Source organism: Mercurialis annua, linkage group LG2 (genome assembly GCF_937616625.2).
Source record: "Mercurialis annua linkage group LG2, ddMerAnnu1.2, whole genome shotgun sequence".
Taxonomy (NCBI): domain Eukaryota; kingdom Viridiplantae; phylum Streptophyta; class Magnoliopsida; order Malpighiales; family Euphorbiaceae; genus Mercurialis; species Mercurialis annua.
Window position 1 is genome coordinate 8,815,331 of NC_065571.1, and position 23,301 is coordinate 8,838,631.

At 32.3% G+C, this 23,301-nt stretch overlaps 5 protein-coding genes across 10 annotated transcripts; 2 read left to right on the top strand and 3 right to left on the bottom strand.

Moving 5' to 3' along the window:
• Nucleotides 1–2,825: 2,825 nt before the first annotated feature.
• LOC126668034 (protein cornichon homolog 1-like) lies at nucleotides 2,826–5,825 on the top strand. Of its 3 annotated transcripts, none has more exons than XR_007638331.2 (9): nucleotides 2,826–2,911; nucleotides 3,121–3,157; nucleotides 3,891–3,925; nucleotides 4,025–4,068; nucleotides 4,335–4,419; nucleotides 4,735–4,934; nucleotides 5,164–5,228; nucleotides 5,369–5,512; nucleotides 5,606–5,825. XR_007638331.2 is itself a non-coding variant. In XM_050361236.2 (7 exons), exons 2-5 carry the CDS (start codon nucleotides 3,141–3,143, stop codon nucleotides 5,207–5,209), a joined length of 348 nt encoding a protein of 115 aa, XP_050217193.1. In that variant the 5' UTR covers nucleotides 2,826–2,911; nucleotides 3,121–3,140; the 3' UTR covers nucleotides 5,210–5,228; nucleotides 5,369–5,512; nucleotides 5,606–5,825. The 3 variants fall into 3 exon arrangements, 1 of the variants encoding a protein (XP_050217193.1); XR_007638332.2 differs by having other exon boundaries at nucleotides 4,735–4,833; XM_050361236.2 differs by lacking the exons at nucleotides 3,891–3,925; nucleotides 4,025–4,068.
• A 1,268-nt stretch (nucleotides 5,826–7,093) lies between these two features.
• LOC126668033 (glycine-rich protein 23-like) lies at nucleotides 7,094–7,903 on the bottom strand. Its single transcript, XM_050361235.1, has one exon. The coding sequence runs from the start codon at nucleotides 7,749–7,751 to the stop codon at nucleotides 7,248–7,250; it is 504 nt and encodes a 167-aa protein (XP_050217192.1). The 5' UTR covers nucleotides 7,752–7,903; the 3' UTR covers nucleotides 7,094–7,247.
• Nucleotides 7,904–11,975: 4,072 nt separating this feature from the next.
• Nucleotides 11,976–13,061, bottom strand: LOC126668032 (glycine-rich cell wall structural protein-like). Of its 2 annotated transcripts, XM_050361229.2 has the most exons (2): nucleotides 12,614–13,061; nucleotides 11,976–12,583 (listed from the first exon to the last, which is right to left on the bottom strand). In XM_050361229.2, exons 1-2 carry the CDS (start codon nucleotides 12,951–12,953, stop codon nucleotides 12,168–12,170), a joined length of 756 nt encoding a protein of 251 aa, XP_050217186.1. In that variant the 5' UTR covers nucleotides 12,954–13,061; the 3' UTR covers nucleotides 11,976–12,167. The 2 variants fall into 2 exon arrangements, with proteins under 2 accessions (XP_050217186.1, XP_050217185.1); XM_050361228.2 differs by having other exon boundaries at nucleotides 11,976–13,057.
• Nucleotides 13,062–16,528: 3,467 nt separating this feature from the next.
• LOC126669141 (uncharacterized) lies at nucleotides 16,529–17,410 on the top strand. The gene is made up of 2 exons (XM_050362499.2): nucleotides 16,529–16,852; nucleotides 17,152–17,410. Exons 1-2 carry the CDS (start codon nucleotides 16,617–16,619, stop codon nucleotides 17,258–17,260), a joined length of 345 nt encoding a protein of 114 aa, XP_050218456.1. The 5' UTR covers nucleotides 16,529–16,616; the 3' UTR covers nucleotides 17,261–17,410.
• A 78-nt stretch (nucleotides 17,411–17,488) lies between these two features.
• Nucleotides 17,489–22,870, bottom strand: LOC126669140 (pentatricopeptide repeat-containing protein At5g48730, chloroplastic). Of its 3 annotated transcripts, XR_007638434.2 has the most exons (5): nucleotides 22,334–22,870; nucleotides 21,382–21,788; nucleotides 20,287–21,049; nucleotides 19,640–20,100; nucleotides 17,489–17,931 (listed from the first exon to the last, which is right to left on the bottom strand). XR_007638434.2 is itself a non-coding variant. In XM_050362497.2 (3 exons), exons 1-3 carry the CDS (start codon nucleotides 22,727–22,729, stop codon nucleotides 20,335–20,337), a joined length of 1,518 nt encoding a protein of 505 aa, XP_050218454.1. In that variant the 5' UTR covers nucleotides 22,730–22,870; the 3' UTR covers nucleotides 19,435–20,334. The 3 variants fall into 3 exon arrangements, 1 of the variants encoding a protein (XP_050218454.1); XR_007638433.2 differs by having other exon boundaries at nucleotides 19,640–21,049; XM_050362497.2 differs by lacking the exon at nucleotides 17,489–17,931 and having other exon boundaries at nucleotides 19,435–21,049.
• Nucleotides 22,871–23,301: the final 431 nt, after the last annotated feature.

Below are 23,301 nucleotides of genomic sequence, written 5' to 3' on the forward strand. Positions count from 1 at the left end.
CCTCCACCACCAAATCCTCCACCACCACCAGCACCTCCACCAAGTCCACCTCCAGCTCCACCTCCAGCACCACCACCAAATCCTGCTCCACCTCCTGCACCACCACCAGCACCGCCTCCTCCTCCAAATCCGCCACCACCTCCACCACCTAGGCCACCACCAATTCCAGGGACGCGGCGATGAAACAGTTTCTCATCCTCAAAAGAACCCTTTCTGGCTGCATTAGTAGTAAAAACAAAAGCACCAAGAAGCAACACTAGAAACAACTTAGAAGCCATATTTGCCATAATAGTATAAGTTGTTAGGGCTTTAGAGAGGTAAATATAACTTGTGTGATAAGTTAGGGTTCAAGAAAGGGTTTATATAGACATGAAAAAAGTATAGTACAGTTGAGAAGTTAAATGATTAAGCTCATCTTCTATCCAATAACTGTGCTAAAACAATTAATGCAGGCAGCTTCTTTTGAAAATTATCACTCATAATTATTAATTAGTATCCTCTTGCCCAAATCCAACTAGAGGTTCTGAGTTCTGACTTACTTTTTGTTTTTGTGATAAATATATGAACATTGACTTTGTTAAGTCTACCCAAGTTGCATAAACTCAATTAATTTGTATGCTTGTTTTCCTTCTTTTAGTTGGAAGACAGAGATGATACGGGTTTAAATTGAACTATATAATTAAATGGTTTAATCCAATTTTTATGAGCTTGCATGCAAACGTAGTTTATATCATTTTTTTAGAGCAAATTACTCTAAGGTACCTCACATTTATCATAATTCATAGTTTGGTACCTTTTATTTGAAAAGCAAACGATTTGGTATCTCAATTTTGATTTTGTAAACTATAAGGCCCTTCTGTTAGTTCCGTTAATAATTTGAAATTTATTTTCAAACGATTTGGTACCTCAGTTTTAATTATATAAATGATTTGGTACCTCAATTTCAATTATATAAATGACTAGGTACCTCATTTGTAAACTATTTGGTACCTCACATTTCATTTCGTTAACGATTGAGTACCTTTATTTGACAGAAGGGCCTTATAGTTTACAAAATCAAAACTGAGGTATCAAATCGTTTGATTTTCAAACAAGGGGTATCAAACTGTAAATTATAACAAATGTGAGATATTTTAGAGTAATTTGTTTTTTTTTTTTTACGACTAGTTTAAATCATAGGATACGGGTTATTTCTCAATGTAGGACTAATAAATGTCAAAATAGTGATTTAAAAAAGGCTTAATTGTTAAAACAAAAAACAAAAAAATCAAACCGTGTGTTTGCAACATATAATATTGGCCAGATGTCGTAAAAAGGTCAAACCTTTCATAAAAGTTTCACAAAAATCCTGACATTTAATTTTGTCGATTTTGGCCAAAAACAAATTATTTGGTTTCAGTTGTGGCCAACTCTCAATTTGATTTCAATTTGCCTATATTACGCCTATGTGGCATACCAAATATTGAAAGGTCGGGACTTTTGTGAAACCAAATAATCCATTTTTAGCCAAAATCGACAAAATTGAAAGGTCAAGACTTTTGTGAATTTAAATAATCAGTTTTTGCCAAAATCGACAAAATTAAAAGGTCAGGACTTTTATAAAACTTCTGTAAAAAGTTTGACTTTTTTACAACATTTGGCCTATAATATTCTGTCAATCACATATAACATAATTCACCTTAATTCACCAAATAATCTCCAATAATTGAAAAAATAAAAATTGTATACATTATTTAAATATAAAAAAATAAAACCACGACGATTAAGATATAAAAAGTATAGTTAAGTAACTGTAGAAACTTTCAACCCTCCAAATAGGAGAGTCGACCTTACAGTCGGTCCACACCATAGCAAGTCTCCGTCAAGCCGGTGAAAATATAGGCGCAGTATGGGTCATAAATACCTGTGAAAATTTGTGAAAGCAATAGTACTGATAAGCTCAGCAACTAAATGCGTGTTGACAAAATCTGATGAGAGTCAATTTTTAGACATGCTGGAATAAGAAATGTGTAAAACCTATTAAATTTCCTCTATCAACTATGTCTACCTACATTATGAAATTTAGTCTCTATTCTCAATATTTAATAGCACCAAAGCAACATCAAAGTGATAGAATATCCACTACCACATAAGTGACTTTCAGCAACACTAACATAGCAACAGTATCAATTCTGTTGCAATAGTACATATAAGGCAACAGAAAAATTACGGTTAAAAACCGTTGCAAAGAAATCAACAAAATTCAAAAATTTACAACAAAAGGCAGCAGTTATGGAAAACGGCTGCATTAGATTAAGAAAATGCAACAGTTTGACTGAATCTAGCAACACTTTTAAACTGTTGTCTTTTATTACCTCATACCAAATTATATTTTTAACATAGCAACAGTTTTAAATTGTCATTTGTTACCTCATACCAAATAATAGAAGCAACACCTTCAAATTACTATTATCATTTTTTTTACAATTTCATTGGGTCAATTGTAATTTTTTTTATCAATTTTGTCAATTATTAAATTTTTGGTAAATCGTAACGCCGATCCACTTTTTTTTTAAAAAAAAACACTGATATAGGTACTGGAATAGTATATATTTTGCATTAAACTCATATTTTAATTTTTTTGATATAATCGAGTGTTTTTAAAAAAAATACATAAATAAAAACAAAATAATAACTGTAATAACAATTTTTTTAGAACTATAATAGTAATAACAGTTGGTGTTAGACTTGAAATTAATAAAAAAATTGCAAAAAATGATAAAACACAGTAAAAGAATAATTAGGGAAACTCAGATTCATAAAGAAACTCGAATTTCATCGATTAACCATGATTTAGTTTTCATCTCATTTTCAAATTCATAAAGAAACTCAAATTTCTCTCTTCGCCATCTCTTTTCTCCATCGATTTAAGGTAAGCTACTAAGCTAGCTTTCTTCACTTTTTCGTTTGCTCAAAAAACTCAAATTTCAAACTCATAAACAAAACTCAAATGTCATCTTCGTTTGTTCTCAATTTCATTTTCATTGCTCTCTTCGCCATTTTCATTTGCATTTGCTCTCAATTTAATTTTCATCGCTCTCAATTTCGTTTTCATTGCTCTCAATTTCGTTTTTGTTACAGATAATTTGAAGATCACTTCAATGTCTTCACATGCTAAGTAAGTACAATTTCAATTATATTTTGTATCAATGTTAGGGTTTATGCTTTAATTTCTTGGTAAAATCAGCACCAATTTTAGTTAGGGTTTATGTTTTGACTGTTTTGTAAATATGTTAGAGTTTATATTTTGACTGTTTTATATATATGTTAGGGTTTATATTTTGATTATTTTGTATATATGTTAGGGTTTATGCTTTGATTGTTTTGTTTGTTCATGTAGAAAGATCGCATAATTTCAGAGACAGATTAATTTCATTCTATAATTTCAGAGACAGATTAATTTCATTCTATAATATAATCAAGTGTCTCAACATTTTTTCACTTCAGCTGCTAATGATGGTGTTGTATAGAAAACTCACTTGCAAGCTTCTGTGCCTCAGTATATCAGAAAGCTAAGCGGCAAATGCTGGAGAATTTAGTTAGCAGATCTTTTAGAAATAGATATTACTTCTAGAACTAAACACAGTAATTGAATTTTAACTAGACAGGTTATGATGCTATTTTTTTTTAATTCATTATACTGCTCTCCTCCATTACTGCTTTTGCAAGATTGAGATTATTGAATTGAAAGTTTTGTTGGAGGCAAAAATGTGTACATTCTTACTTCAAGCCATTCATTTCTTTTAAAATTTCTGTTGTAACTTTTATGCTTTTGGTCTAATTTTTAATAGGTATTCTGAGTTTCAAATTAACTTATGTTCTTGTTTTGTTTTCTTTTTAAATATTTGAAGAACAAAGTTGATGAATCTTCAATGATACATGATAGGTATGAAATTGAGTCATTGTTGAAGCACTTTCAAGCTTTATTCTATTCTAATGTTTGTTTAAGTATGAATTGATCTGATTGATTTTTTTATGCTTTTAGAGTTGTATTAAAGCTGCAGCAGACAAATGGCATCCTACATCCACGTAATTTGTCATCATCATCATCAACCTTTTTACTTCCAAATTCACTACTGCTTCTTTTATTTTACTTTAATAAATCTCTCTATGCTTCACTTTCTATTAGATTTGTATTCCAAAGTCAATCTGACATTATTTGCTTGAAGCACTTAGCAATTCCTTTTTCCTCTTTTTACTTCCAAATTCACTAGTTGCACAGAACATATAGATGTATGATTTATCAACTTTTAATATATTTAATTGTAACTATTACTTTGTTTTTGTGCTGTTAGTGATGGAAGAATCAAATTATTTGGAACATATAACACTCAAGTTTTGCTGGAATGTCCTGAGCCAGTACCAAGCAAGTTTTTACAGGTTTAACTGTTTAACTCATTCCTTTTAGCTTGCAGTTTGTACGTCATACAATAATATGATTAGATGAAATCAAATTAAGATTATCAACACATTGTATACTGAGGAGAAGCAAAGAGAGTCATCTTTTAGTATCTAATTGATTGTATTTCTACTCCTTGTTTATGTGTGTTTAGCTTAACGATGCCACAATGCCATTAGTTGTTTGTTCTTAATATGGTAAATAGAGTTTGATAAGTGGAACTCTCATTCTGCTATTTTATGAATCTGATGTGTTTATTATAAGCAGAAAATAGTGAGTTGTTTTTTCTTTGGCAGCTTTTGTGTCTAACTGACTTGGAGGTTGATCACATGAATTCTTTTGAAGCAACATCTGTTGTTAACGTGTGGATTCTGCCTGAGTTTGTTTTGCAAGGGGTAGTTTGCATTCTTTTCCTTCTGTCACGACATTGGTTCCTGTTTCTCTTCTTTCTTCCACTTACTTGCTACCATTTGATGAAGTTCAAATTTCTTCTCATGTAAGAGCTTTACTTATGTATGTATAATAATAGAACTCAGAATGTGAAAATGTTGTAAATAGGCTCAAAAAGTTTCTAAAATTATTGAGAACAGATTTTAAATTGTTATTCTGTGCTCTCCTTTTCTCTCATTTTTTTATTTTGTTTTTGACATTTATAGTCATTCAATTCAATGGAGAATTTGAACTGAGATTTTTAATCTAAAGGGAGCTTTTATGTGTTTCAACAGTTATCAATGGTCGATGGCAATGGTATACTTCATCCTTGAGGGGTGAGAAGATGCGTATTACAGAGGTGAAACTGGTTTCATTCTTGATGGGATTCCTCTATTGACATGATCAATTTTTGTTGATTTTGGACACGATTTGTGAAGTGTAGCTACCGGATTTCCCTGCCTTTGAGTAAAAACTTGTATTTTTCTTTGTGAAATGCAGGTCTGGCATTCACCTAGATAACCAGAAAAGGCAGTGAAGTGAGTCAACGGGAGTGCAATAGCTCGCCATTCTGGACTTGCTCCTTTGGACTATGATAGTTGGCGTAAGGTGCCTTACAAGAAGGAACTATGAACATACATTCAGGTATGAGTCTGATTTTACTCATTTGGATTTGTTTCTTTTCATGATTAATAATTGAGTATGTTTTAATAAATTACTGTTGAAATTCTATTGCAGAAAAGGTACATAGTTCTTGAGGAAGGCAAAAGATGGATTTTGAAAACTAACAGAGATAAATGAAGAGTTTATTTTTGCAGATTAAAGAAGAATAATTACAAGTTCAAGACCGATTTTGGTGAACGTTTTCTGTTTATGATGTAATGGATGGATAATATTTTCCGATTTTGAATTTTATGAATATTTTCTGTTTTTTAATTTTGGTGAATATTTTCTGTTATCGCATTTTAGTGAATGTTTTCCGTTTCTAAATTTAGCGAATAATTTTAATTTCTGCTTTTAATTTTTGTTTCTCAAATATAAACTATTAGGTTTCCTATATAAACCGTTTAAAGTTTTAACCAAACTATTGCATCATAGTATATATAAGTGTTGCCTAAAATACTACCCAAAGTGTTGCCTTACAAAAATAAGTGTTGCCTAAAGTATTATTCAAATTGTTGCCTTATAAAAATAAATGTTGCCTAAAGTACTATACAAATCGTTGCCTTAAAAAAATAAATGTTGCCTAAAATGCATTACAAAACTGTTACAATAGATGTTTGAAACCATTCCTTTTATTATAAATTGCAGCGATTTTATTTCTATTACAATAGTATAAAAAAACTGTTGCAATAGCCATCAAAACCTATTGCAGCGGCCGCAAATGTAGCTGATTGAAAAGCGTTGCAATAGGCCTAAGGCAACAGTTTTTGTACATACAGCAACACTTGTCCAGTGTTGCTGAAAGTGACTTATGTGGTAGTGATCAATGTATTTTCTTCTTCTAAACACTCCTAATTATGTAATCTATGTAATTATTTACGATAATTATATTGAAATTGAACTTTTAAATACAGATAATTAAGTAAAATTTAAAATTTGGGCTCCTAAAAAGAATTTGATTAAGTTCGAGTCAAATTTCATACTTTAAATTTTAGAGTCGAATGGACTTTGAACTTGTTTCGACCTGATTTCACTTACACCCCTACTTATAATTAAGGTAAATATGTTGTTCATTAACTCGTCAAAATAAATACTATCCACCTTATTTTTTTCCAAATTTTTTTATTATTCTTTCTAAATTAAATTTGTTTGGAGCTGCCATCGATTATTTCACGACGATAAGCACCCTTTATTTTAATTTTTAAATATAATAAATTGAATATTTTTATCAATCAATATGTGATTTGTCTCTTTTTTGGAGTTTTTGTTCGTCTTTTTTCTTCATGATTTTTTTTGTGGGAATACTTTTATGGCCAAATAAATTTGTGGTTAAATTTAATTGCAACCATTTATTTAAAAAAATCTACATTTATTTTAGAGCAAAAAATATTAAATCTGATCAACTCTTAAGGACTCTCCAACAAATTGGTCGAAAAGTGATAATATCATATAATGAGTAAAAAACAAGCTTATGAAAGAGCTATGCATTTCACTAATCAATCAGAGATGCAAGCTTATACATAAAAAGAGCTATTTTTATAGCAGTAAAGGATTACTAGTCTGTAGATTAAAAAATTATTTCATTTCACTAACAAAACATTAAACATGGAAGGAAACTTCATTGAGAAGTAAATTTATAAGGTAAATTCAAATAAGATTAAGAGTTTTAACATGGCAATCTTCATATAAAGTTTTATCTCTAATTCACTTTGTTTCTTCAAGGCAATCCACCCCCAAGTCCACCACCAGCACCACCACCAAATCCACCACCAGCTCCCCCACCAAGTCCTCCACCACCACCTCCTCCGAAACCACCTCCACCTCCAGCACCACCACCGAGGCCACCACCAGCACCAGCACCACCTCCAAAGCCAGCTCCTCCACCAAAACCAGAACCACCACCTAGTCCTCCACCACCTCCCCCTCCAAATCCTCCTCCACCACCAGCACCTCCACCAAGTCCACCCCCAGCTCCACCTCCAGCACCACCACCAAATCCTGACCCTCCTCCTAACCCACCACCAGCACCACCTCCTCCTCCAAATCCACCACCACCACCACCTCCACCTCCAAGGCCACCACCAAATCTAGGGCGGCGATGAAACAACTTCTCATCCTCAAAAGAACCCTTTTCATTCACAATCTTTCTCGCAGCATGAGTAGTGCAAACAAAAGCACCGAGAAGCAACACAAGAAACAATTTAGAAGCCATAATTGCCATAGTACTATAAGCTATGAGATCAGTTTTAGAGAGGTAAATTAGATGACTTTTGTGAGAAGTTAGGGTTCAACAAAGGGATTATATAGACATGAAAAAGGTATATTACAGTTGAGAAGTTAAATGATTTTCCTGATCTTCTATCCAATAACTATAACGGTGTTAAAACATTTAATGCAAATTACCAGCTGTTTCTTTTGAAAAAGTATATATCATTCTCTTGCACAAATATAACCAGAGGCTTTATCTTATCTTCTTTTTTTGTCTATGTGATATATATATATATATATATATATATATATATATATATATATATATGGGTATTAATTTGATCATATAACTTAATGTTCTATCAACTTTATGAGCTTGCATGCATGCATATGTTACTTTTGATCATTTCAGCTTTTGAATACATTCATCCATAATCGTAAATAAAAGGGAGGATGTTAAAAAATTGGATCACATAACTTACATGTTGTTATAGAAAGGATAATTTTTTTTAATTTATTATAAAAAAGAAACCGAGTTATATTTTTTGTTACAATAGAAAATCACTTTGGCCGGTTTGGTTGAATTTTACTAAACAAAATACTGAATTTTATTATAAATTACAAAAAAGGTTATACCTTTTGTTTCAACAATCACACTAAATTATATTTCTTTTTATTTGCCATATGAGTAAAAACGCTCAATTTTAGTATGAAACGATGCGTTATATGCAGGTGATCTTCTGTTGTAATAAAGTGTAAAATGAATGATCATTTCGTAACAAAGTAGAAAACAATACTCTTTCTCTAACACCAATTAAGTGTTTACTATCCACAAAAGATATTTGCTTAATTTTAACCAGAAAGCATATTTTTGGATAATTGATCTCTGTATTTTGATGATCAAATTTTAATTTGTTTTAATTTGATTATTAAATTTTATCTCAATATAGCAAAAAATGCATATGACATTATACATAAGTGAAAAGTTGTTAAAATTACTATAAGAAATAGTAGAAATAGCAGCAAATATTTTTGCTGCCAATAGTGCTAAAATTGTTACTATTAACATTATAGCAACAAAAAAATTGTGGCATGTTACTGCTAATAAAACGTTGTTTTAAGTAATTGATAACAAAATTTACTGTAAAATGCTGCTATAAGTTAACTAATGGCAACAACTTTCAAAATTGATGCTGCAAAATATTTTTTAGCAGCAAAAAAAAAATTAGCTGCAAAAGAATTTGTTGCCATATACAGAATTACTTGTAGTGAATGTACAAGTAAAAATGATTGTCATGTGACAAAATCTAACTGCCACGTTTGTATTTTGCCAAAGATTAAAAACCTAAACTTGGTTTGATTCAATAATTGATGATGTTTTGTGTCCAATCAAATACTGCTATTTATAGGCATCTTAAATCCTAAAAGAAGCCATTTTATACTGAAATTTTACCTCTTAAAAAGCATATCATTCCAAACCCAAGAAGCAAACTGGCATATACCATTCTATCAGTTTTCTTTAGTATTATTCACTTTAGTTTTTTAATGAACGAAGGATCATTTTACCCCCCGAACTTGGCGCAAAGTATCAAAAACGTCCAAATTAGCAAAACCGGATCACTTTTACCCCGAACTTGGCAAAACCGGTTCAAAAACCCCCCCAATGCTGATGTGGCACTAAATTGGAGAGTGAGATTCCAAAATACCAATTAATCATAATTAACTCCTAATTAATCCAGGGGCCTTTTTGAACTTTTTTCAGAAAAAAAAATCAATTTTTTTTTAAATTTCCGGCGAGGAAGAGCTCCTCGCCGGAGAAGAAAAGCTGCTGCTCCTGAGGAGCAGCAGCTCCGGCGTCTGTTCTTTGAAGAACAGACCGCCGCGTCTGCTCTTAAGAACAGACGCGGTCTGTTCTTCGAAGAACAGACCGCCGCGTCTGCTCTTAAGAACAGACGCGGTCTGTTCTTCGAAGAACAGACCGCCGCGTCTGCTCTTAAGAACAGACGCGGTCTGTTCTTCGAAGAACAGACCGCCGCGTCTGCTCTTAAGAACAGACGCGGTCTGTTCTTCGAAGAACAGACCGCCGCGTCTGTTCTTCAGAACAGACCCAGGGTCTGTTCTTCAACAGACCTGGATCTGTTCTTCCTCAAGAACAGATCCATGGGGTCTGTTCTTGAGGAAGAAGAACAGACCCCGGGTCTGTTTTTTTTTTAAAAAAAAATTAAAAAGAAATTAATTTATTTTTGTTAAAAAAATTAATTTGAGGGTTAATTTGTTGTATGTAATGAAATTTGTGGGTTAATTTGTGATATAAAGTTTTAAATTAAAGGGATTAATTTTTATTTTTTTTAATTATTAGGTATTAATTTAAAATGTTTAAAAACAATAAGGACCATTTTAAACTTTTTTTTATCAAAAACCACCTTAGAAAACCGAAACCACCAGCAAAACCGGAGAGTGTATCTCACTCTCTTTGGTGAGAGTGGGGAGGGGGGGTTTTGTACCATTTTTTACAAGTTCAGGGTAAAAGTGATCCCGTTTTGCTAATTTGGACGCTTTTGATACTTTGTGACAAGTTCAGGGGGTAAAGTGATCCTTTGTTCGTTTTTTAATGTTGTTTTATTTTGTGGATTTTGGAAATACCGTTTAGAGTTGAGAAAGAAAATCGTGCTATAATAAACAAATAAAGTAAAAAGTATAATAAAAAATAATGAAAATATAAAATTTTAAAATGAGAATAGATTTATAAATTTCATAACTAAAGGTTTACTGCTTGGAATCTTTGCTGTATATATATAGTTGATCCAGTGATCCTACTTACCTTTTCAAACAAATAAAGAGCAATTTAACCATGAAAGAAAAAGAAAAAGAAATAGCAATAGTAGTTGGAATTCGGGCTGTACACATTTCTGGAAGCCCAAGATTGTCAAATCTTCAAAACCAAACTAAATATCATATTCTAAAAAATAACTAAAAATCAAATATTTCTAAAATGAGATTTTCAAAACCGTTTCAAAATAAAAATAAAAAAAATTATAGAATCCTATTGAATTTTTGTACAATTCGATTACAACATATATATTAGGCAAATACTAACAAGTTGTAACTCAAATAGTATAAGCGCTAGACAACAATTATGTCATACATATTGTGTTTTTTTTTTTTGAATTTTTGTCGAATATCTATAAACGATTTGGAACTGATGTAGCGCCACGATGTATATAAACCGCGTGAGATCGATCAATTTTATACACACATATATATACCATCGTGCCATATTAGACTGATTAGTGGATATAAAAATCAAAAAAGTAATGATAAATATTACCGGATTTTAAAAGTAATGTATATTTTACAGACAACCTAAAGTTGTGAGTAAATAAATTTATTTATCTAAATATTAACTAAAACTAGATAAATTTTAATTATAAAAATAGCTAAATACTATATAAATAGAAAAATCTTAACTTAAATGAATCATATACTTATAAAACATTGTTAAAGATTTATCAATATTGGAGTTTAATATTATCATAAATAGTATTATGTAATTTCAATTTTTAAAATTAATATTAATATTTAAATATATTTATTTATCTTATAATGGTGTAAATTTATAATTTAATAATCAATTTGAAAAAAAAATCTATCAATAAAGAAATTGTCATAAAATTTACTTTTTCATTTACTATTGAATCACATCAAAATATATAAATAATTTTATGTGTGTGTGTAAAGTTAATTCATAATTTTAATTCTTTATTTCAATGTAGTTCGAGACGGATTAGCATGGTCCTTGCCTTCTTGGTATGATTTTCTATCTAAGATTTGGAATCGTGTTAAATAAAACTTTAAGTATAATGTGGTTTGGAGAAAATCAATAATTAATGAATTTTTTTTATTAAAAAATAAATTTTTAGTTTCAATTTTTGGCTCCGATTTTGGGATCTTACGAACGCCCTAGCTGGAAATGTGGACATTATCTTACAAAGAGCCATACAACGCAACGGCCATATCACATTATTCGTACAACAAACTAATTAGACGTTGCCACGTTGGCTTACTTAATGATAAAAATTAATAATTATATTTTTATTATTATAAATGCTCATTTACTTGTAAAGATGATATGATATAATCGTTATGAGAGAAACATTCTTATCCTACTATGCATGCTTGAATTTTTCAAATAGTATTTTGAGAAAACTCACTGAGATACTAAGTAAAATTGAAGAAATTATTACTAATTTTTCCGTTAACATTTAGAAAATGAGCAACAAACAAAGATCACATTTGTGGAACAATGAAAAGGAAGCCTTAACAATTCCGTAAATACACAATATATAATAATATTCTCGTGATACAATGTAAGGGTATACTTAGATTAATCTTTGGTAATAAATATTGGATAGCTGCATTTTCTGTATCTTCAAGGCAATCCGGCTCCAATTCCACCGCCGGAACCTCCACCAGCACCAAATCCTCCACCAGATCCACCACCTAGTCCACCACCACCACCGCCTCCAAATCCTCCTCCTCCTCCAGCTCCACCTCCAGCTCCACCCCCAGCTCCACCTCCAAATCCTGATCCACCACCAAAACCAGATCCTCCGCCTACTCCTCCACCAGCTCCACCTCCACCACCGAATCCACCGCCACCTCCAGCACCCCCACCAAGACCACCTCCAGATCCACCACCTGCACCTCCTCCAAATCCAGCTCCACCACCTTTACCTCCTCCAAGTCCTCCTCCACCGCCTGCTCCACCTCCACCACCAAGTCCACCTCCACCGCCTAGTCCACCACCAAGTCCACTTCCCCCACCTGCTCCACCGCCAAGTCCACCTCCACCACCTGCTCCACCTCCAAGTCCACCTCCACCACCAGCTCCTCCACCAAGTCCACCTCCTGCTCCTCCACCTGCTCCACCTCCAAGTCCACCGCCTGCTCCACCTCCAAGTCCACCTCCACCACCTAGTCCACCACCTGCTCCCCCACCAAGTCCTCCACCACCACCTGCTCCTCCACCAAGCCCACCACCACCACCTAAGCCTCCTCCACCTCCTGCGCCACCACCAAGGCCACCCCCAAGTCCAGGGCGATGAAACAAGTTCTTCTCCTCCTGAAAAGAACCATTTTGAGTAACAAGTTTCCTAGCAGAAATGCTGCAAACTAGGGCACCAAAAAACAAAACAAGCAGCAACTTAGAATTCATCTTAATTTGCTGCAACAATTCTGAAGAGATGACTTGGATAAGAAGTGAAACATCCCATAATGTTATATATAGAAGGAGATCGATCAAAAAAAACTAGATGTAATGGCGTAGGTGAGTGTCTTAAATTTTTTGCATCTTCTAATCTAAAAACCGTGCTAAAAGATTTAATGCAGACAACTGTCTCTTTTGAAAAAGAAAACCCTAATCATGTCCCACTCCTGACCAATTCAAGTAAACATTTACTCTGCTTTATCTTCTTTCTTTTTAATTTCTGCAATAGTGATGTACTGTACGTAGTGTTTGCTCATGAATATGACTTGGTTTCTCTTTGTGTGTATAACACAATATGTAGGACTATTTGCATGGACTTTAGCTTCTAGCTTTGCATGGAGTAGTTGAGATGTATTTTAACTGTTTAGGGTTTAGTGTATATGTGCATGGTCTCTCTCTCATGCATTTCTACCCTCTCTCTCTCTCTCTCTCTTTATTCCAATTAGTTTATCATGTTTGAGCTTCTAAAATGAAACTCGATCGAGTGATCGAGTTGAACTTTGAATTTCAGATTTTAGAGTCGAGTCGAGTTTGAGCTTTCCAGTGTTTCGACTCGACTCGACTCGGTTATAGCACTAGTTAAAATAGTATGTGTCAGATAAATGGAAAACTACTTAATCATCTTAAATTATTAAGAAAATATTTATTGTATATAATTCTGAAGTTCAATATCTTAATAGAATTTAAATGAAATTCTAACTAAAAAATTAATATGAAAGTTTAGTTATTAAAAAAGTTTAATAGAGGTAAAAAAACATAAAAAATTTACTGAACTTTAGTTCAATTTTAAAAAGAATACTCAACGTTAATTTTATCTTTTCAAGATTACCAAATTTATATTTGATGACCGCCCCAAGTTGATATTTTTATATAACATGAACAAAAAAATTGACGCGAAACCAAAATACAGGTGTAATAGTTCTAAGAAAATAAAAGGTTTAACTATAAATTATTTCATTATTTTATAATAAATAATATTGTTAATATATATTTTTATAACAATTAATTAAATATCAAAAAAAAATCTAACTAAATTTTTATTTTGAAATGAATTTTAAAACAGAATTGAGCTATATATCATGTAAATGAAAACCAGCTTATTTGATGAGTTAAAAATTCTGGATCTCACTGCAGATTGAGTAGAACAATGAAATTAATGAGGCATACTACACTTGCTGGAATGTATATTTGACTACCGACAACTAGACGCCCACAATACACCAAAGTCTCTGCAAATTTAAGAACCATGTGGTATATAGTACCTCCTATAATTTTATTAATATTACAGATAATATATTGTATATATCAGTTCTTCGTATTTATGAATAAGTTGTAAATTGATCTCATAAGTCATAGCATTAACTATGAAATGTGTAAATTTCTACAAAATCTGAGTTTTGAACATTTATTACATAAAGAAATGCCATAGCTACTGCTAGGAAAATGATTTAAGCAATACCCAAGTCAAGTGGCAACAGCCGCGGAACTTGGATGGGGCAAGATGGGCGGTCGCTTTCCTCCGGTTTTAGAAAATCTAAAATCGATGAGTACGTGACAATTATTTTAAAGAAAATTAATTAATTAAGAGAAAATTAAGCCCAAAGACATATCGTTTGGTCTAGAATATTTTAAAATGTCAAATAATACCGATCGAACGACGTATAATTTGAACAAAAAAAATTCTACACCTTAATAAATTTAATAAATTTTCTAATTCCGTCATTGAGTGACAATATCGTTATTTGTGGGAGTGGGAGGTTTCTAAATTTGCACATCTACCAAAATTAAATCTAAAAATTTGTTTCACCGGAAATCGCTTAAATCATACACCTCTTTAATTAACCTGTACAGAGTTACGAAACTATTAATATTCAGATTTTTGATCCATTTTTCTCACAAATTCCTATTCCTTATACACAGCATCATATAGTTACTCACTTACATTAATTTGACATTTTTTTGGCTCAGCACCGTCATCATTTATAATCATCAAATTGTCCTAAATTTGTCTATTTAATGGCAGTTAATTCCACATATACGTTCGCCTAATAATCCTCACTTATGAATGTGCTAAGAAGCTACTACTTGACTTAGAAAAAAAAAAACTTTTATTGTAGAATTTATGACAAAAGATGAGCCTAGCCAGTCTTATGAATGTGCTAAATAGCTCTACTTGGCATCAAACTTTTACCGTTTAGAAACTTTTTGCTTATTTTAGTTTGATCATAAAATTTTACTTTGTTTCAATTTGAATACTGAACTTTAATAACAAAAAAAAATTATATAATGATTCATACCAAATTCATTATGTATGGCAATCAGGTTTTACTGCAGCATATTATTGCATCTTAGATCAATGATGTGTATCAAACTTTTGTTGTTACTAAACTTGTATTTTATTTTAGTTTAGCATAAAAAAATTTATTACTCCACAAGGTGGCAAGACTCAGTTGCCATATAAACTCAATTTGACAAGAAATCAATAGATTTTGCTAAATAAAATGTGAAATCCATAGATTTATAAATTCTATCGTTTAAAATATATATAAAATCCATGGATTTATAAGGATATATATAAAATAATTAAATATTGGTATAATTCATCATTAATAAAAAAAAGGATATTGGCGAAACAAATGCCAATGTTTTATTTTTTTAGCGATTTAAACCTAAAGTTTAAAATTTTACGAAATAAATCCTAACCTTTTCAAATTTTATAAATTGTAGTCCAAGTTCTCATTCCGGCCATTATGTCATTTTTTTAGGCTATAAGTTGCAAAAATGTGAAACGTTGGGATTTTATTTGTAAAATTTGAAAACGTTGAGATTTAATATACCAATAATATGCCTGCCACATAAGCAAATAATGGTCGGAAAATGGGTTAGGCTACAATTTGCAAATATTGGAAAGGTTATGATTTGTTTCGTAAAGTTTTAAACGTTAAGTTTAAATCGCAAAAAAAAAGTAAAACGTTAGAATTTGTTTTGCCAATAACCCATAAAAAATGATGGATTATTTTAACTTTCCAACCTCCGAGGTGGAAATTTAAATGAGGGACTTTGAAACATGATGGAATTTAAAAATTCATGAATAGTCATGTCATTTTTTTCATACCAAACAATGAATTTCGGTGAAATTAAAATACTTGGATTTTGTTCTTTCAAAATCCACCAATTCAAACGGTGCCTAAGAAATTTTTCGTTACTTATAATTTAAAGTATCTAAATGGAGTACATTAAAGTTTTACAATGAAAATAATATAAGATTTTTCGTGACCTCAAAAATCTAATACTCGCTACACTAAAGTTGTGGACTAAATAATATAAAAATTTGAAAGTTGAGTTGATAGTTCAATATGAACAAGATACAGGGGGGCAAATTGGCATGCAATCCCACATTTGTGAGATACTAGGTTGGACCCATTGAACCCACCTAAACTTGGACTATATCCATTACCTAGCCCAAGGTCCAAAACAAGAGTCCATATGGTCCATACATTACATAAACGAAAATATCACATTCTACACCAACATTATCCTCATTCAATTGGTGAAAGAACAATCATTAAAAAAATCACTTGCATTTGCTAATTTCTCACATTAAAAAATAATATGAGCATGAAGTGCATCCAATTTCACTCTTCATTTCCTTCGAATTCCATGCAAAAACAACTAGTAATCAAGAAACAAGCATTGATGTATCCATCTAGCCAACAATTTACTAGCCCAATTAAACATGGCCAAAGAATATCAATTAGAGCTAATTATGTTCTCACCAATATTCCTCTCATTCTTGCTGAATCTTCTCCTCATCAGGGTGGTGATATATCTGTCCTCCTCCCAACTGGGTGAGTCAACTCTTATAATTTTATAGTTTCGTAGCTTTTTTTCATGTTTTCGGATTCGACGTTTCATTTTCGTTTTTAAAAATATATTTTGAAACTCCAAGACTCTATATTTATAATCATAGTGATAAAATCATTTTAAATTTTTCATCTTATGTTTTCTATTTCAGAGTTTTCGCATTCATTTCTTTAAACATTTCCGAAACTCCGAAAATAAAGAAGTATTATCACTTATAGATTAAGTTATGGTAGCACAATGTTGGTGAATTATATTATGCTCATTTATGTTTTATGTGTAACAGTGGTGTGCTTCTGCTTGCTTATGGGATAGCTAATTATGTGGTACCGGCCTTCATCATCAAATCCTATGATTCTGATGAGGAAAGTAAAGACTCGCCACCTAAGAAATGATCCTAGTTTTACATAACAAAACAGTTGCTTCATTTCATTTTATTTTTTCAATTATTTATTGTTCAGCTTTTACCGTTAGTCTTGTGATACGATCAAACAGCCTGCAATATCTCTTTCAATAATTTTATTTTAAACCGTCTTGTTTTGAAACTTCTATATAGCATACGGCATCTCAAATTCCACATTATTTCTGCAAGATATAATCTATATAGCATGAGCAAAACGATATTTCTTACAAAAATAGTTTTTTAATATTGAATCTTAAAGTTCTAAAAGCATTTTTGTTGAAATGAAAACAAAGCCAAAACAATCAACTTGAAAAATTTCATGTAACTCGAACGCAGCTGAGAAATGGAATTGTAAAGCACGAATAATTTTCAACCATGACGAGGAGTTCTATCGCCTTCCAATGCACCCTCAGGCTTTAGCAGGATTTGTCAAAAGCAAGAATAATTTCCTATCTGAAGAGTTGGCCCGGCAAAATCGCTGGATTCCTCACATTTCGATGATGGTTTTCAGGGAGTTTCTAACTGTGATGCCACAGTTCAGGCCAGGCCATCACATCTGCATTTTAGGTTCAACCAGGATAGTAGTTGTTATTCTTCAGTCTGCTTTGCCGCCTTTAGAGCTTCGTTTGGATTTAGTAGTACTTTCTCCACTGTTTCATTCACCTAATTAAACCAAAACACAATCTGATAAGCCATATGTATTGTCAAAATCATGCCTACAATATTGTTGAAATATACGTTAAAAAAAAAATTGTTGAAATATGAGGTTGATTGAAACATTAGATAGAGGAATTAATTTTACATGATAGGTATTTTTAAGCCAATACAAAAAATGTAAGTGCAATAAGAGGAAAATGAACAGAAAAGCGGAGTGAGCATATGTTGAATTCTGCTTCTGAGCAGAAGAAAACACCCAAATGGAATTACCTATATTGCACGGAAACTTATCGAGTCTACATTTCAGCATTTTGTTTCTGTTTCCGAAAACACTTATGAAACTCCTTTTTAATTGTAACCTATTCTTGTAAAAGAAAAATATCCTTCCATAGTTTTCTGTTTCAGCACTTTCTGTTTCAAAGTTCAGTGTAACATTAGGGGATTGCCATTAAACTTATTGCATTTTGAATAGCATTCTAAAAAAATGTTGTAATTGAAAGTTCTTGTTATAATTGCAAATTAGGGTAAAATTCGTGATTTAATTAACCCTAATTGAAAATACCAGTCATCTAGCTAATAGAGATTATCCACTTTCTCAAACCCAAGCCTAACAAAGAATTATAATTACAATGATTCTATCCTATAATCAATTCAACATTCTAGAACTATGTGAAAGGAAACAACTCTCTCATATTTCATGTTGATGGATTAAAAGTAAACTTGATCAATGTGTTTCTATTAGAAAGAAAAACAGCTAGTGTTGGTCAAGCTGCAGCAAGCCATTAATGCTATTTTTACAGAAATTTAATTAAATATTTGTAAGAGTTTGATTTATTTTTATTCATTATTGTTCTCTGTAAACACCAAGAATATATATACACTATATTAAAAAACATCACACTCTAAAATTTATTTAAAAATTCAAATTTTCTAGAATTTAAACAAAACATAATTAATTTTTATAGAAAACGTAAATATTAATTTTAAGTAAATTTTAAAATTAACTAAATACAAATATATCTACTATTGCATAATTTGCATTTATAAATGACTATACCACCACTACTATCTCATCTCAAAGATAAAGGCTAAAAAAAGGTGATGCAGGACATCATAAGAAAGCGCAAATGAAAGAAAACTTGAATGAGAATACTAATGAATATCACTGTTCAATGCACAAATGACAAACTCAGCTTACTTGATAAAATCATAAGTAAACAAAGCCCACTTCCTAGATGCATTGTAGCACATAGCTCAGAATAAAAATGAGCAAGTTTTTTTTTTAACGGATTTTTTTTTTAACGGAAAATGAGCAAGTTAATTGCATAGTTATCATCATCATACGCAAAAAAAAATCCATCCTTCTGACTCGTAATAAGATGGATAGAAGGAGTTCTGCAGAATCTACATCAATCACATTATTACACCAGACAATATGATGACATGACTTTCATATTTGAGTTCAGAAACTTAAATTAATAAGAGTAGTACAGATTATAGCTGGATAAATTTTGAATAAGAAAATCTTGGCAATGCTAAAGTTGTTCACGGAATAAAGCAAGCTTAAACAAGAGAAAGGAAAGAACATTAAAATGGTGGATCTGATTATTGTGCTGTGCAAGCCTATGCACGTATATGTGCTTTCTTGATGTTTCCCTATAAAAAAAAAAGATATTCTATGATAATATAAATTGGATTGCAATTTCAAAATCACCTGAAATGAAGAATCTGTATAAGCTAAATCTGCATGTAGCGTATCTGATTCCCTCTATGCTGATATAAGCTACCAAGTGGAAGCATCGCCGTGTAATGGAGACAGCTTGCTCTCTCTTGCTCAGTTTCTGTCCCTAGTCAATTTTTGACTGAAACTTTGTCCGTTAAAGCAACAATTCTTTGCAATAGTTAACATCATTCAGCTACTTTCTTGACAAATAATGCACCGCTCCTACTAGCTCAGCATGAAGCACTCTAATAGCTTCGGTACTACCCAACACTGTAGTGCCTCAGTGTAGAGATTGCTGCATTATAAACTTAATCTCTCCACTCATTACCATCTTTGGTAAATGATCGTCATTGGAGCATTTAGCCTCGGTCACTACAAATCTAAAGCCAATCTGAAACTTTCAGCACACTGGATCTCATCAACGCCATAAGAGTTGAATGTTGACTGGTTATCTGCAGTTAATATGTCCAGATAACCATTACTGTTATCGCATCATTTAGCAGAAGATCACTTGCTTCTCTGATCATTTATATTCCAATTTTTAGTTGATCATGAATAGCATAGACTTCCATCATAAGCAAAATTCCAATTGCAGGATAAAAAGGCCTCAGATGTGCATAAATATAAGCAAACAGTACCTTACGAGGAAGCTTTGAGTTGTGGGACTATGATGTTTTCACTTTTTATTAAAAGTCAGGCTTCCTCCTCTGCAATTGAGGTCCTTCAACTGACCGTAAAAGATCTTCTAGCTCCTTCGCATTTTTGGTCATCCCATTGCTTGAATAAGCTTTAATCATGGTTCTATATGTAACTTTGTCAGGCTTACACCCTTTCTGTTCCATCAGCTCAAGCACCGCTTTCATCTCTGCAAAGCATCCCAATCTCCCATAAGCATCTACTAAACAATTGAAAAATATAGTATCCAATGTTATATCAGAATTCTCAATAAGACGCAACACCCCTGCAATTTTTTCAGGTTTCTCAGCTAGTCCATAAGCTCGCACAAGAGAACAAAAAGTAACACAGCTCGGCTTGATCCTTTCTGATCTCATTAACCTAAACAGATACTCCATCTGTTTCAAATCCCCAGTCCTACCAAATGCATCTATCACTATATTATAGGTTATAATCGTCCAAGAATAATGGTATTTCTGCATATATTCCATCACTGCACTCATTTTCTTGTAGTCTCCAGCTTTTCCATATGAATCCAGGAGAATGTTAAAGGTCATAATGCTCGGTTCAATCCCTGCACCCCGAAACTTCTCATAACACTTCTCCATCATTTCGATTTGTCCGCTGTTGCCAAAGGCTCTTATTGTGGAGTTCATAGTCCAAACATCAGGTTTGCAATTCTGCTCGCTAAGCATCTCCACTAATGTTGCTTCCATCTCTTCAAACCTTTAACACATAGAAAGAATGAGTTATGTCTTTGCAATTGAATAACAATATCATGCTCCATCCGGTTGCCAATAACATTAAACAAATTTCTTTTCCCAATATGGTTATAGAAAAGAATTTATTCATGGCTGCAAATTGACTACCTTACCTCTATCCATCCAAAAGGAATGAAAAGAATGGAGAAATTGCATTAACTGCTCCTGTTTTATGCTATATAGATATCAGATTTCAGCAAAATGAAATACAATAATTTCTTTTCCTTTCCCTTTGTATACTCAGCAACCAGATGGAGTATAAAAGTTTTGAAACAGAAGAGGGTATATAAAGTTTACATTCTTGCTTTTCCATATGCATCGATAAGGGTATTATACGTGATAGTGTTGGGACTGATTCCCCAATATTGCATATCGTTTAGCAATTCCTGCGCTTTATCAAAGGCATAAACTTGGACGCAAGACTTTATGAGGATTGAATAAGTATGGACATCAGGCTGACAATCAGGATTACTCTTCATTTCCTCTAGTAGAGAAAATGCTTTATCAAAGACACCACTCCTACCATAAGCAGATAATAAAGCAGTATACGCTTCAGGATTCGCATCGCAACCTTCATCAATCATAGCTTGAAAAAGCTCACGAGCCTTCTCAGGCTGCTTACATTTTCCAAGCATGACAATGAGCTTGATATACATTCCAGCATACGGCTTGTACCATAGCTGTTCTCGTAATAATTCAAAAACCTGAATGAATAAATATCAACAATCAAGTCTCACATTAACACTCTCTTATACATTGTTTGAATTAAATTCATATAAAAAACTCGTTTAATCCAAATATTTATATCATGATTCCATTCCTTCAAAAAAAAGAAACACCTCCCGGCATTCGTAGAGAATAATTCAGCTTAAACAATCATGCTGACTATATGATTTCCTTTCATTTCTATATCGAATGAGTTGAATTTCCGGAAATTTAAAGCTTCCGGACTACGAGAATTAACCAAAAATAGGATTCAATTCACATTTTCTAGACTTTAAAATTGCAAAACAAACCTTTTGTTTAGTTCAAATTCTAGTATAGATTCATTTCATATAATCATATAGACATAATCAATTTTAGAGTTACTACATGAATTCATTCATAAACCAAACACAACCATATTCATTTAGAATTGAATTCTACTAACAAATTAGGAATTCATTTGAAGAAGAAAAAAAAACAGCAAAATGCACTGCCACAAAACGACCTATCATTTGTCAAACGACAGGAAAAAGCGAAAACGCACCTTGAGAGCAGATTGCCAACGCAAGGCAGTAATACGTTCATGAAGAGCTTCAAGAACAGTCCTGGGAAGCAATTTTTTAGAGTTGGTAGGTCCTCTTTTTTTCTCAATTACAGCTTTGGTTGCTTCTCTTCTTAAAATCACTGACACAGCTTTTCTTGACGCTACTTTTCTGTTCGTTTCTTCTTTTCTCTCTTTTTCCTCTCTTTTCTTCACCTTTGACCAGTCTACTGCCATTGCCGTCCCTCTTTTAGGGACAAGTGAGACTGATTCTGGTTCCGGTTCGGTTTCTGGTTCGTGTCTGTACTCCGATACTACGGTCGGTGGCTTTCGGTTTCTTGGCCGATTCCGGTTCGCGGGTTGCCGGCATGGAAATGTGGAGGTGGAGAGTGTAGCCATTAGAAGATTGATTTAGTGGAATGGGTTGGTTTGGGTTCAACAAATCATCTTCAATTGCACAACAGTATCTACAATATCGATATTATCATTTATCAGTAATAAATATATTTAAGGGAGAAGATTCAACTTTGCCCTCAATGTTTGCTTCGAGTCACATATGACCCTCCTCAAGTTTTACGTCTCCAAAGCACCCTAACTTCTATAATTTACTACATTTAAGCTTCTTGCATAATTGCATGCAAATTAGTTGCTACTTATGAGTTATTAAACATCGACTAAAATTGTAATCGAGCTATAGGACTCGAGCTATTCAATTTTCATCCAGACTCATACTATTCGAGTTTTATCTCAAACCGAACTCATTGAAGGGATTTGTGAACTCGAAAAGATATACGAGTCTCTTATATTATATGCATAAATTAATACTTGACTTCTAAAGATCTCCAAATTTAAATTTATTTAATTGGTTAAATTTTATATTTTATAAAAAAAAAATTAAAATACATCAAATATAAAGTTTTTTCAATAATTACTTTTATTTTTTATCAAACTTGAGCCAAGCTCGTGAGGAA

What these genes read in the sequence shown, in the direction of transcription:
- LOC126668034 (XM_050361236.2), top strand. An exon ending in TACCAAGCAAGTTTTTACAG is followed by an intron (nt 4,420 to 4,734) that starts GTTTAACTGTTT and finishes TTTCTTTGGCAG; the next exon opens with CTTTTGTGTCTAACTGACTT. An exon ending in AAGTTCAAATTTCTTCTCAT is followed by an intron (nt 4,935 to 5,163) that starts GTAAGAGCTTTA and finishes GTGTTTCAACAG; the next exon opens with TTATCAATGGTCGATGGCAA.
- LOC126668033 (XM_050361235.1), bottom strand. Translation starts at nt 7,751, where the DNA reads ATGGCAATTATGGCTTCTAAATTGTTTCTTGTGTTGCTTCTCGGTGCT.
- LOC126668032 (XM_050361228.2), bottom strand. Translation starts at nt 12,953, where the DNA reads ATGAATTCTAAGTTGCTGCTTGTTTTGTTTTTTGGTGCCCTAGTTTGC.
- LOC126669141 (XM_050362499.2), top strand. Translation starts at nt 16,617, where the DNA reads ATGAGCATGAAGTGCATCCAATTTCACTCTTCATTTCCTTCGAATTCC. An exon ending in TCTGTCCTCCTCCCAACTGG is followed by an intron (nt 16,853 to 17,151) that starts GTGAGTCAACTC and finishes TATGTGTAACAG; the next exon opens with TGGTGTGCTTCTGCTTGCTT.
- LOC126669140 (XM_050362497.2), bottom strand. Translation starts at nt 22,729, where the DNA reads ATGGCTACACTCTCCACCTCCACATTTCCATGCCGGCAACCCGCGAAC. An exon ending in GTTGGCAATCTGCTCTCAAG is followed by an intron (nt 21,789 to 22,333) that starts GTGCGTTTTCGC and finishes TTATTCATTCAG; the next exon opens with GTTTTTGAATTATTACGAGA. An exon ending in GCATATGGAAAAGCAAGAAT is followed by an intron (nt 21,050 to 21,381) that starts GTAAACTTTATA and finishes TATGTGTTAAAG; the next exon opens with GTTTGAAGAGATGGAAGCAA.